A 12335-nucleotide genomic window follows, 5' to 3' on the forward strand; every position below is an offset into this window, starting at 1 on the left:
AAGGTAGTAACTTGAAGTGTGTGACTGTGTATATACACTGCGTGCACAGTCCATTTTCACGTTACTACAATATATTTGGCAAAAAAATTGCATATAAAATGTCATAATATATGTGTTTAAACTATAAAATATAATAATATACTTAAAATGTTTCAAGTAGGTACCCACGAATAATATTTTAAAATTACAACAAAATAACTAATATCATTATTCTTTGTTGAAATATCTAATTTTGTCCAAATCTGAACTTAAAATGTCTAATGTCTAATGTCTTAAGATATATAAATATTTTGGTTACAGTATTAATTATATTTATGAGAATCCTTGTTTTAAATTTAAAATTCTTAGCTATAAACAATGAACATTTTACATATTTTTAATAATAAAATAATTCACAAATTATCGATATTTTGTTAACATTTGAACATTAAATACCTTGAAAATATACCAAAGTGTTGTTTATTAACATTACTGCGACCATGTAAAATTATTATAAATAATAAATAATAAAAACTGCAATAGGTAGGTATTATACTGCATTGTAATTAATAAGAACTATTCAATTTCAATCATGAAAAACATAGGTTCCCTTTAATATCGTCAATATTAAATATGGTATTACTCATATATTAGATATTTACTATTTTAGATCTATTTTTTTGAATCTTCCCTCTGTTTATACTTGATAATATTATTATCAGTTATTCAGTATGTTATCGTCATCAACGACACGGCCAATGGCCAAACTGCATTCGACCAATCAAGTGTCTGAACAATTTTTAATTTTCTTCCCCGGCCTCCGAAATAGAGATTTGGAAAAGAATCGTTAAAAAGTTCAACTTCAAGTTTCAATTATCCGTCCAATCGTGCATGACGTCTATAATTCGCTTTTACTAATAATTAACTATTCACTAGTCACCATCATCTATTTCTGTTACTTGTTCTATATTCACTATGACTAGGTATTCACTATTTCACTAGATTTCCAGTTCGAATTCAAAGTATTTGAAACATCAAATTTACGGTGAAGAGCGAAAAGTAAAAATACCCATCTACTATCTGTTACATTCCTCAAAAACTCAAAAATGGCTTGGCAGCCGAATGTCACCACAATGGCCAAGCAAAACAAAACGTCAATGTATGTCGAATACGGTAACCTTATTAATGAATTAGAACAGTACATGCCGCAGTTCAAAGCAACTATTAAAGACCTACAAGAGCCCTCTCAGTCATTCGTTACAAAGTTCTACACAGACGTGTTTAACGAATTCTTCTGCGATGTGAATAATTTAATTGAGGTAATTTTCATTACCTATTATTATAGTTACATTTAAAAATGTATTCTATTCTACAACTAGATAAGTGCATATTAACTCAGGACTTATTAATATCTATGACTGTCAACTGTAGATCCATATCAATCAAAATCTTACGTACAATGAAATGTACAGTGAAACTGTACCGATATTGAACATGTGTACAGCTTTGAAATATTTTTATTCGAAATTGGGAATTGATGATTTTGGTTTGAATGATATTTGTGATCCGAGTGAGTATTGCTATAATTATTATGGGTTATAAAATATAGAATATTTCAACTACGTTATTTTTATTTTTTGACACAATATCAGCATAACATTTTATGTCATATTTTGTGGGCAAATTATTAGTTATGCATTTCCATTTATAGAAATAGGTAACTAAGAAAGATTTTTTTTTTTTTTATTGAACGTAAGCCCTGCAACTATGTCCATTAACTTAGGAAAGATTAAAAAGATTTTATCTACTATCCAATGTAGGTTTTTTCATTTTGAATAATTAAAACCAATTGAAATTAGTAATAAAATAATAGGTAGGTACTTATTAAAAAATTGTAACCATTGGAAATCTGTGTTACAGGGCATATCTTAACATCTTAGTATTTTTTTTGAATTTACTTATGTACATTGAACAGTTTAGCTACAAACAAAATAAATACAAATTTTTTTCAATACTTTAATTATTGCTTCAAATACTTAAGACTATTTATTACATTTCACTATTCTGTATCAATGTGGACATAGGAAAAGAAGAAACCCAGACTGTGTATTTGTATCCTGTCCAAGCATTTTAGTAATATTTCTAAACTTGAAAATATATTTTAAAGGTTCAAAAAGAACATACAACTTGCTACAAACAATGATTAACTTTATTAAATATAGTGATGAAAAAATACATGAAGTTGATGCTAAAATGAGAGCCATTAGAAATATGAAAGATACAATTGATAGACTTAAGAAGCAAAAGGATATCATTGTGAACACAATTAATAAAAAGTCAATAGACCGTATACAACAAGGAGCTGAATTAAAAACAGTAGGTATATATAATACATTTTTAATATTTAATTTGTATTTTTGGTTGTTATATTATTTTTTAGGTCGCTCAAGAAGTGAAAGATGGAAAATCTGAATTGACAAAAATTCAAAAACATAGAGATGATGTACTAAAAGAATTGGATAAAGTGAAGCAGGATCAAGATGATATTGAGAAAAAATGTTCAAAGTTGTGCGAACTTAAAGATAATGTAATTTTTTTTTTCAATTTTTATTGTATTATACAGAATTAAGATTTATGTGTCTGAAAATTTCCAAAAAGAATATTCTTAAAAAATGTATTACGTTCTGAATCAAATTACTCTAATGGAAGCCGTCATGTTAATGACGCTTCCTATTTTGAATTTTTATTTTATTTGGTTCATTAGGCTTAACTAGTTATATTAATTAATAAATATAATATTTGAGTGCTTATCATACTAATATTATTATAGCCATTTACATTATTTTATAATTCTACTTTTTAATCATTTAAGATCATAAGAGATATAAATGATCTTAGAGCACAAATTGTAGAGGCTCCGGATTTATTAAAAGCCGATCATGAACGTTTAAAACGATTAAAAAACGAAATAACAGAAAAGAAATCTGCAATGATGGCACAAGTCAGCGCTAAAAAACAAACTGTTATAATTCTGGAACAAGAACTAGCAGGCCAAGAAAAGCGATTACGTTTGTTAACAGATGTAACTGAAAAAAATGAAAAACTTTTGTAAGTTGCATAACATGTTGTATAAACACACCTTTTAATTAATTTCAATCAAAAAGCCTTTTAAAATACAAATTTTATTTCAGAATGACAGAAATCGTATAGTATTTATTTATAACAAGAATTATGTACTTATATTTTTTTAATTACATTTTTATTTTATCTGTTTTAGTAAATTATTCAATGAAATTGAAACAATGTCACAAAAAAAATCTGACTTAGAAGAGTCTTCTGAACATTTAAAGGAGAAGATTGAAATCATGGAACGTGAACGAGCTGATATAAACAACAAAATAAATTATTTTGGTAAAGAAATGGAGAGGGAACACAATTCATACAAGTCTAAATATGATGCATTAAATAAGTAAGAATAAACTATCAATTAAAGAATTGTTCATTCTACATTAGACATAGATTTAAAATTATATTTTAATGTATACCTATTAACAAGGTTTGTGTTGGAAATAGTGATTATTTACCTATTTGTATTTAAAACTTATTTTTATTTAAATTTTAAATAAATGTAAAATATATTTATATACCGTACCATTCAAACAAACGAAAATTAATTTTATGATTTTTGAAGTTAATATACTTTTTTAATAATTACATTGTTATTAATATGTTTAAACTTAACTATATGAAAAAGTAGATTTTTTAAATACTGTTTGAAATGTGTTCTATGTGTTTATTCATGTGTGATATATATTATGTTCCAGAGAAATTGACAGTATGATACAACAATCCAGTCATCAATCCGAAACTATAAAGTCGTTAGAATTTGAGATTAACAAATGTAATTTGCGTAAGAATGAATTGAAAACTGAAGTAATTACTATTATGAAAGATTTTGAAATTGCCAAGAATGATTTAAATGAATTAGTGAGTTCAATTGTTATATTTTTAGTTTATGTGAACTAAATTTGACATTAATTGATATTAATTGATTTACAGCAAAATAATTTTCAATTGGAAACTATTAAAAATCGAAAATTGAAAAACGAAAATTAATACTATTAATATTTTTTATAATTTTTACTATTTTATGTTTATATATATTTGTTTAATAATTTATAAATACCTACAAAAATTATTAATGAACTTTATTTTCAAAAATATTCACAGTATTGTTTTTATAATAAAATATACACATTTTAATAGCATATAAATATTAAAGAGTATCTAGATATCAACAATGAGCTAAATAAATAAAATAAACTGAAAACGACAGTTTTTTGTATAGGTATTGAAAAACCAATCTCAATTTATATTTGTTATTACATAAAAATAAAACATGTATACGTCATTATATATATAGTACATACATCAATATTTTGAATAATATATTATATTATATTATATTAAGACTTTTTATTAGAATTCATCTTTATTTCATCAAACTATTTTAAGTGTTGAAGCCTTGAAGGTGATAAAATATGTGCAACTGGAGCCGCATTAAAATATTTTAAATTCATTGATACTCGTAACTGTTAGAGTCTAACACACAGACAAAAAGAAATATTTTTACCAACTAAAGTAAGATAATCACTATCCAAACTTCAAAATAATTATTATGATCATTTACACTTCAAGCTAAAGACTTTTATAATAGTTGTATAAATTATTTAAATAAATGGTCAACCAGTATGAATGACTTAAGATTGTTCTCTAGGATCTGTTTGTGAGACCCAATTGAATGGAAATCAGTATTACTTTCTTGCAATACTTTTAGAAATTCAATTGGTGAAAAGCTAATTAAAGATTTACTTTTTTATGAAACAGGGCATTTAAAAATATTTTTGAATTCAGAAAACATGTCTGAATGGAAAAAAAATAATACTTCAACTGAGGAGCATTGGCTAATTTTTTTTAATTTTATGAAAAATAAAGAGATTCCAGTACAACACTTATACTCTGCTCAGTGAGAGAACGCGCCGATTCTACGTATCTCTCTATGTCACCATGCTATCGAAACCAGTTCCCTAACGGCAGAGTGTCGCGTGGGGGATCCAGATTTCGTTGGTGCGCGACGCTCTCTCTCACTGACCGAAGTATAGAAATAGTGTGCTAATTTATATTAAGTCTTCCTGGTACAAGTGCACCGATAGAAATATTGTTTTCAAAAATAAATAAATATTGGACATCTGAAAAATCTCAATTACTTGTTTCAACATTAAAGTCAGTAATGCTTGTTCATACAAACTTTGATGAAAATTGTAATGAAATGTTCAAAACATTGAAATTAGATATTAGGTTACTAAAAGAAATTCATGGGTATCAAAAATATTTTTGAACTTTTTACTATGTTTAAAATTTAAATTAAAAATACCGTCATGAAGGACACGTCATGTTATTTATTGTCTAAATATCCAATCACAGCGCCGCAGCTTGCGAGACCAAGCTTATAAAAGCGAGTGCAGAGCACAAAACCTTTCAGTTTTCTATCCTACTATACCGTAGCAAGACCCACCCGGGGACCCGAAGACCAGAACAAATATATTGCAAAGCGCCAAAGCAGTGAACAAATAAAAGAGTACGCGTACGGTAGGTATTTATAAATATTTTAAGTTTTTTACTTTTTTGAATGACAACATTGGGTTTTAATTTTATATTTCAAAGAAGAATATTTTTCTTAGTATTTTGATAGATGAAAATCGAATTTCGGGTGAGTAGCTTATGAGTGATAAATATTCAAAGTTTAGATGAGCGGAGAAGTGGAAAAACATTTCGCGGGTAACCCCGTACCACACCACTCCGCCCATCAAAACTTAGAAAATTATAAGGATAAAAAATATTTAAAAATATAATTTTTTAATAAAAACGTAGTTTTATAACAACTTGAAAATTATGTTTTTGAAATAATGACTGTTCAATGATAAAAGAATCACCCGGTATTCAGTAAATGTTATACAATAATACGATCAGTGCTCGTAGTGGTGATGGGGGGATAAGGAGGGGTAGCATCCCTCTACTTTTTTGTTAGATGAAGAATAGAAGAATGTTATATCAGGAAATATTATTAAAAATAATATTCTGTGCCTCCACTTATCTTGAGCCATCTTGACCACTGAATAATAGATATACGCGTGTACGATGTAGGTATTCAATTTTATAATAGTATGGTATTATAAAAGGCTTCGGTCTCCCCAAATTTTAAAATTATCGCCTATTGTACCTAACCAAACATAATATTTTTTAAGATATTTTTCAATGTTATCCAAATATAATTTTTCCCGACAATTGTATGTATATTTAAATTTTAAGTTAAAAAATACACAAATATGCAAATTCAAACTTTGCATTCAATTTCGCCATTTCATAAGACAAATTTATAACTTGCAAGCAGTCCCGAACCCTATAAACAATTTATTTATTAGGAGAGAAAATGTAAATGGGGGGGTGGGTAGACACCCAAACCACCCACCCCCCCAGGCTACGCCAATGAACGTAGAATATTAATTATTGCAGATAATATAATATTAGTGTTTTTGAAGTAAAACTTCTTTCTTGAGGTGTGGGTGGAAAAAAATCGTAACGAAAATTGAAACGACACGTTTGTTATTTATTTATTTTGCAAGTCATGCACGGTGGCGACGGCGTGCACGTTTATTTTTATTGTATTGATTATTCTCACTTTCCCTAATTCACTTATAATTTCATGGTTCCCCAATACTTATGAAAGAAGTTTTACTTCCCCAGAGTGTAATGGTGGGCTCACACACTCGTTTTTTTTTACAAGACAACATTCTAGAATAAAAAATTATATCTTTTACAATTTGTACGGTCATCGCAAACGACGCAAAGCATAATACCTATACATGGACGGTTTTTAAGAGAAAGGACTCAAGTCAATTTTGGACATTTCAAAATGTACAGTTGTAATGTTTTTTGAGTCTCCTGAAAAGTATCAATTATTGACCATTTCTCAAAAACAGTACATATAATATGTATGTTTTTATAATATTTCACATTCCGAAACGTATACTATATTATTCGGAGTATTAAATAGGTAGGTACAATCTGTAAAAATAAGGTAAGATTCTTCATATATTATGGTTTAATTATTTTATTGAAACTAGTATTATAGGTACCAAAGTGTTAATACATTTATTATTGTCAATTTATTGAAGTAAAACTTCTTTCTTGAGGTGTGGGTGGAAAAAAATTCGTAACGAAAAATGAAACGACACGTTTATCTATCACCATAGTAACAAATAAGAAATAATAATATTATTATAAGGACTACGCTAACCGCTCAGAATCGTTTTTCGTATACAATGGTTTATTATTCTATTCAAATATAACACATCCACAAGCCCAGATTAAGGGGGGCACGGTCCTGGGGCCCATTTTTATCCCCAAAATATATTTTTTTTAATGCGTCCAATACAGTTTCAAAAAAAAATTATTGTAGTAGGTAGGTAGTATCTATACTAAGTAAATCATTATTAATAAGTAATAATTATAAAATAAAATTGTTCTCAATTTTATATCACGAAAATTTACTATAAATAATGATGAACCAATGATGATGCCAACAATTTTGTTTGTTTTTTTTTTTTTGTGCATTTTAGATTACCAAGTTAATTATTTAACATTTAAGTATATAAAAATGTAGTTATTAGAAAAAATTAGCAAATTAGCTATTTTAGTTAAAAGTATTAATGCATATTATACTAAACTTTAGAGGACTATAGAGTATAGTTAATAACCTAGCTAACCAAAATTGATAATTTGACTGTTAAAATGTTGAGAAAAAAAGCTTTAACAGAATCCATCAAAAAATATTATGGTTACCATTTGGAATATAAAGAAACACGTCTTTTTTTGTTTTAACAAAATTCCAAATCATCGATCCATAGACCATAATTGGCATAATTGTTAAAAAAAAACCCGCGTACAATGACATAAGATACACCCTGTGTATTTTTTATATAGTAAAAAATTATACAAAGATATAGTCGTTAATATATTGTAATGATTCAATTATTTTGAAGTTAAAGTTGAAAGGGGCCCACTAAGTGTATGGTGTCCCAGGGCCCAATTGATCCTTAATCCGGGCTTGCACATCCATTATACAACTACTCTACTGCAGAGCGGTACCAACTTGTCCATCTTTAGAACTTTAGAAGTAAAACTTCTTTCTTGACGATCTTGAAGTGTCTGTGGAAAAAAAATCGGAATGAAACGACTCGTTTGTTTATTTATTTATTTTGTTAGTCATGCACGATGGCGGCGGCGTGCACGTTCATTTTTATTGTATTGATTTTTCTCACTCTCTCCCTAATTCACTTATAATTTCACAGGCCTCAATACTTATGAAAGAAGTTTTACTTCCCCAGAGTGTAATGGTGGGCTCACTCACTCGTTTTTATGGGATACCGACATCAGAAAAGTGAGGTTACAAAAGTACATTGGTAATGTTGTTGAAAATTTTTCTTGTTGTGTCAATCCTTTTATTAAATCAATTACATATTATACTAGTACTGTCTAGTAGTGACGATTACTGATTGGGAACATATTTCAGATAACACTATGAGTAAAAAGAAAGCCGAGGAATGTGAAAATGGAGTTACAAAAAAAGCAAAACAAAATCGAAATGAATACTATCGGTCACTACTGAGATCGTCAAAACAACAGATACAACAGGGTGTTACTGATACAATACAGAAACCTTGGCCTGCACCAAAAACAAACGCTGAACGTTGCCGAGCTTACCGAGCACGTCAAAAAGCAGCACGTCAACAAAATTCACAAGAAGTTATTGATACAATACAGGGACATTTAGTAGAAGAGGGCAGCTCACACAGTAATTATTACTTACACAACTCCACTTTCCCAATCACCCTTTTAATTAAGAGGTCCAATTCTCTATTAATAATTTAAAATTTATCTGTTTTAGGTATGAATTTACAGCAAGCTAAAACATCCACAGAACGTGTGCACGCATACAGAGTACGACAAAAAAATAAAGACAAAGATAAACCTCGGCCTGCACCAAAAACAAATGCTGAATATTGCCTAGCCTACCGAGCACGTCAAAAAGCAGCATGTCAACAAAATTCACTAGATGTTATTGAAATAATACAAAAAAATTTGGTAGAGAGTGATGGCTCCATTGCAGGTCCAAACTCACAGCAACAAAACTCAATAAATATGCGTCAAATGGATTTAGACTTTATTGACCATCGTAATAATAATAGTTCAGATGAAGAATCCAATGAAAACCAACCAAATGTTATTGTTGTCCACGCTGAAGTCCACAGAGATAGTTTGCAATCTATAGCCAGAACATCCACAGAACGTGTGCAGGCGTATAGAGCACGACAAAGGGAAAATTTAAATTCATCGCAATCAAAATCACAGCCCAAAACAGTCGCAGAACGTGTCAGAAAGTATCGGCAAAGACAGAGAGAAAAATTACATGCTGGTAAAAATCAAACACATAATATTGAAGAAAACAATAATATGAGTGAGGATGAGGATGATGGGGAACTTATAGTCAAGTGGTGTATGAATATGATAAAAGACACTCACAATCTTCACTTTATGTAGCTTTGTCACGAGTTACTAGTCTAGAAGGACTGGTTATCATCATAAAAATTATGAAAAGGAATTCTATCATGGACTAAGGATGACAGAATCTACATCACATCTCCATGATGAATTTAAAAGGCTTTCTACCCAATCATTCATAGCAATTGACAGACGAATAAATAATTTCATTAATAAACACCAACAGGGACTGACAATTTACAGTCTCAATTGTCAAGGTCTTGAAACACCCATGACATTTGCGTTAACGTTTTAGAAAATTCAAAAATTTTGATTTTCTCAGAGGTAGGTATATCAAAAGCCCTCTAGCGGCATCGATGAGGATATCCATATTCCAACTTTCAATTGTGTGGTAAAATATTGACGACCAGAAGTATCACATGGAGGGGTAGCTTTTTATCATAATACTAAGGACACAGACAGTACACCTTGACACTCCTGCTACTGTCTGAACAAGATAGCGATCGTCAGATGTTTTTGCAGCAATATCAACAGGAATTGGTGATATATGTATTGCTGAGTGTAAAAGGCCAAATGGAAAACTTAAAGTTATTGTAGCAGTCTACATTTCACCAAATAATAACATAAAGGATATAATCCAATTCATACATACATGGTTGTTAAAATTTATGAATTTTTACTAAATTACTTGCATTGATATTGTATTTTTTTGAAAGCAAATCACTTATTGTTATTTTAATTATTATTAATTATAAGTATTATTACTAAATTATGTGTATTGATAATAACAGTAGCGTGGTGAAGATAATTTTTTGAGGCCTGTGCCTCAACATAAATGGATGGGTGACGGGGTGTACTGATGTGAGGCCATGAGCATAATATGAGATTAACTTGTCATAATAGAGAGTTAAATATTAACAAATAACAAACCGTTGGGAAGGTAGGAGACTTGTAAATTGTACATTTTGTATTTATATAAGTACTAAGTAGTGGTGGTGGTGATGGTAGTAAAAATAAAAATGCATTAGGCCTCACACACAAAAAATGTTCTACATGCCACTGGATAATAATATAATATAACTTAAATAAAATATGGTTGGAGTTACCAATCTATTATAATTTAATATATACTTATCTATGGGTGACCGTGACCCGGTTGTCATCAAGGCATTGAAACTTCTATCCTTACAAACTTCTTATAACTCCTTATAAATTCCTTTTAACTCCTTATAAACTCTTTATAAAGTTCCTAACTAAATAGTCCTAAACTTAGTTTATAGGTCTATGGTTCTACCTAAAGCCGTGGTTGTCACCAATCACCATAATATCAAGGTGGATGATATACCACCTTGCATAATATATTTAAACGCTCCACACAGACATCTATACTACAAAGATTCTATTTATATAGAAATCTGTGCGACCACAGACTTCTATTTAGTGTACATTTGAGTGTAGTAACACAGAATAGAGAAATAGTAGTATGGAATTTAGAAGTCTGTGTGTGCAACCATAGAACAATAGTGCGACCATGATATGTTGTTTATATCATAAGTGCGACTGTGTCATAGACATCTAATAGACATAATATATTATATGTCTATGGACTGTGTTATGTACATCTCTTATCATTTTATGACAACTACCATTCCCCCAAACAGCTGAACATGAATGATAATACTTTATCAACATAATATTCTTTTTTAGTTTTTACCTTTTAGCAATATTGGTGAATGACGATCGGTATTGGGTATTTAAAAACAATTTACCTACTACATAAATTTCAATTCAATTTCCTTGAAGTTGGACTTTAATAAATTATTAATTGATAATAATATAATTTAATAATTTGAAATTTCTTATACTGAAGTATTCAATGAATTAAAATGAGTGGTAGTTCATTTGATTATAATTCACTTTCGTTTGGACGAATAGCATCAATACCAGATAAATCAGACGTAAGATACAATTGGTTATTAGTTTTCTTTGTTATTTATTAGATGTAGGACATATATATTATTCATATAGTTATTTTTCGTTAAAAATGAATGCGCAATTAGTTATATGCCCATTACATAAAGTCTTAATTTTTTACCTATAATAAGTGAAATATTTATATTTGGTGTTATAACAATATATATATATATATATATTTTTAATAAAACTATGTTTACTTATATTTTATAATTTTAAGGTTTTGGAATGCCGTGTTTGTGAAGATATTTTCACTCTTCAAGGTGACAAAGTTCCACGTTTACTCTATTGTGGACATACCATTTGTCATTCATGTTTGTTACGTTTGTACCAACGATGTTCTTCAGTTCAATGTCCGTTCGACAGACAAACAACTCCTATAGGACCCTCAGGAGTTTGGGGTTTAAAAAAGAATTTTGCATTATTAGAACTGCTTGAACGTTTACAAAGAAGCAATAAATCGGAAATTAATATCAACTCATACTTAAATGCTGAAGCAATGGAAAAAGAAGAACAAGTAATATACTGTATACAAGAAGAAATATATTAAGAGGATGTGATACCCGCATGTGTTATCTCCGTTTTACAAGTGCATAACATACCAAAATTATACGCAAACAGAACAGGTGTAGCTTCGTTAGCTTAAAAATTAGAGTAAATTGACCTCTTATAAATTCTAAAGGTAAGATTATTATCTAAACAACCTCATGGGATTTTTATTATATTTTAATTTTAAAGCGAGTTATGAGTATTTTAAAATT

At 29.0% G+C, this 12335-nt stretch overlaps 3 protein-coding genes across 3 annotated transcripts in view; all 3 read left to right on the forward strand.

The window, feature by feature from the left end:
* The first annotated feature begins 1085 nt into the window (after window positions 1–1085).
* LOC100572295 (probable kinetochore protein NUF2) lies at window positions 1086–4005 on the forward strand. The gene is made up of 7 exons (XM_008190912.1): window positions 1086–1298; window positions 1411–1549; window positions 2147–2355; window positions 2420–2566; window positions 2852–3087; window positions 3257–3448; window positions 3804–4005. Exons 1-7 carry the CDS (start codon window positions 1086–1088, stop codon window positions 4003–4005), a joined length of 1338 nt encoding a protein of 445 aa, XP_008189134.1.
* A 4366-nt stretch (window positions 4006–8371) lies between these two features.
* Window positions 8372–10647, forward strand: LOC100572199. Its single transcript, XM_029489553.1, has 3 exons — window positions 8372–8501; window positions 8612–8893; window positions 8987–10647. Exons 2-3 carry the CDS (start codon window positions 8620–8622, stop codon window positions 9637–9639), a joined length of 927 nt encoding a protein of 308 aa, XP_029345413.1. The 5' UTR covers window positions 8372–8501; window positions 8612–8619; the 3' UTR covers window positions 9640–10647.
* Window positions 10648–11336: 689 nt separating this feature from the next.
* The window catches only part of LOC100163441 (E3 ubiquitin-protein ligase TRIM23), a 5854-nt gene continuing 4855 nt past the window's right edge, over window positions 11337–12335 (forward strand). Inside the window, exons 1-2 of the mRNA XM_001952548.5 lie at window positions 11337–11558; window positions 11795–12091. Coding sequence (XP_001952583.1) covers window positions 11487–11558; window positions 11795–12091 — 369 coding nt within the window. The 5' untranslated portion in view covers window positions 11337–11486. The remainder of the gene's footprint in view (window positions 11559–11794; window positions 12092–12335) is intronic.

This window comes from Acyrthosiphon pisum, chromosome A2, assembly GCF_005508785.2.
Source record: "Acyrthosiphon pisum isolate AL4f chromosome A2, pea_aphid_22Mar2018_4r6ur, whole genome shotgun sequence".
NCBI lineage: Eukaryota > Metazoa > Arthropoda > Insecta > Hemiptera > Aphididae > Acyrthosiphon > Acyrthosiphon pisum.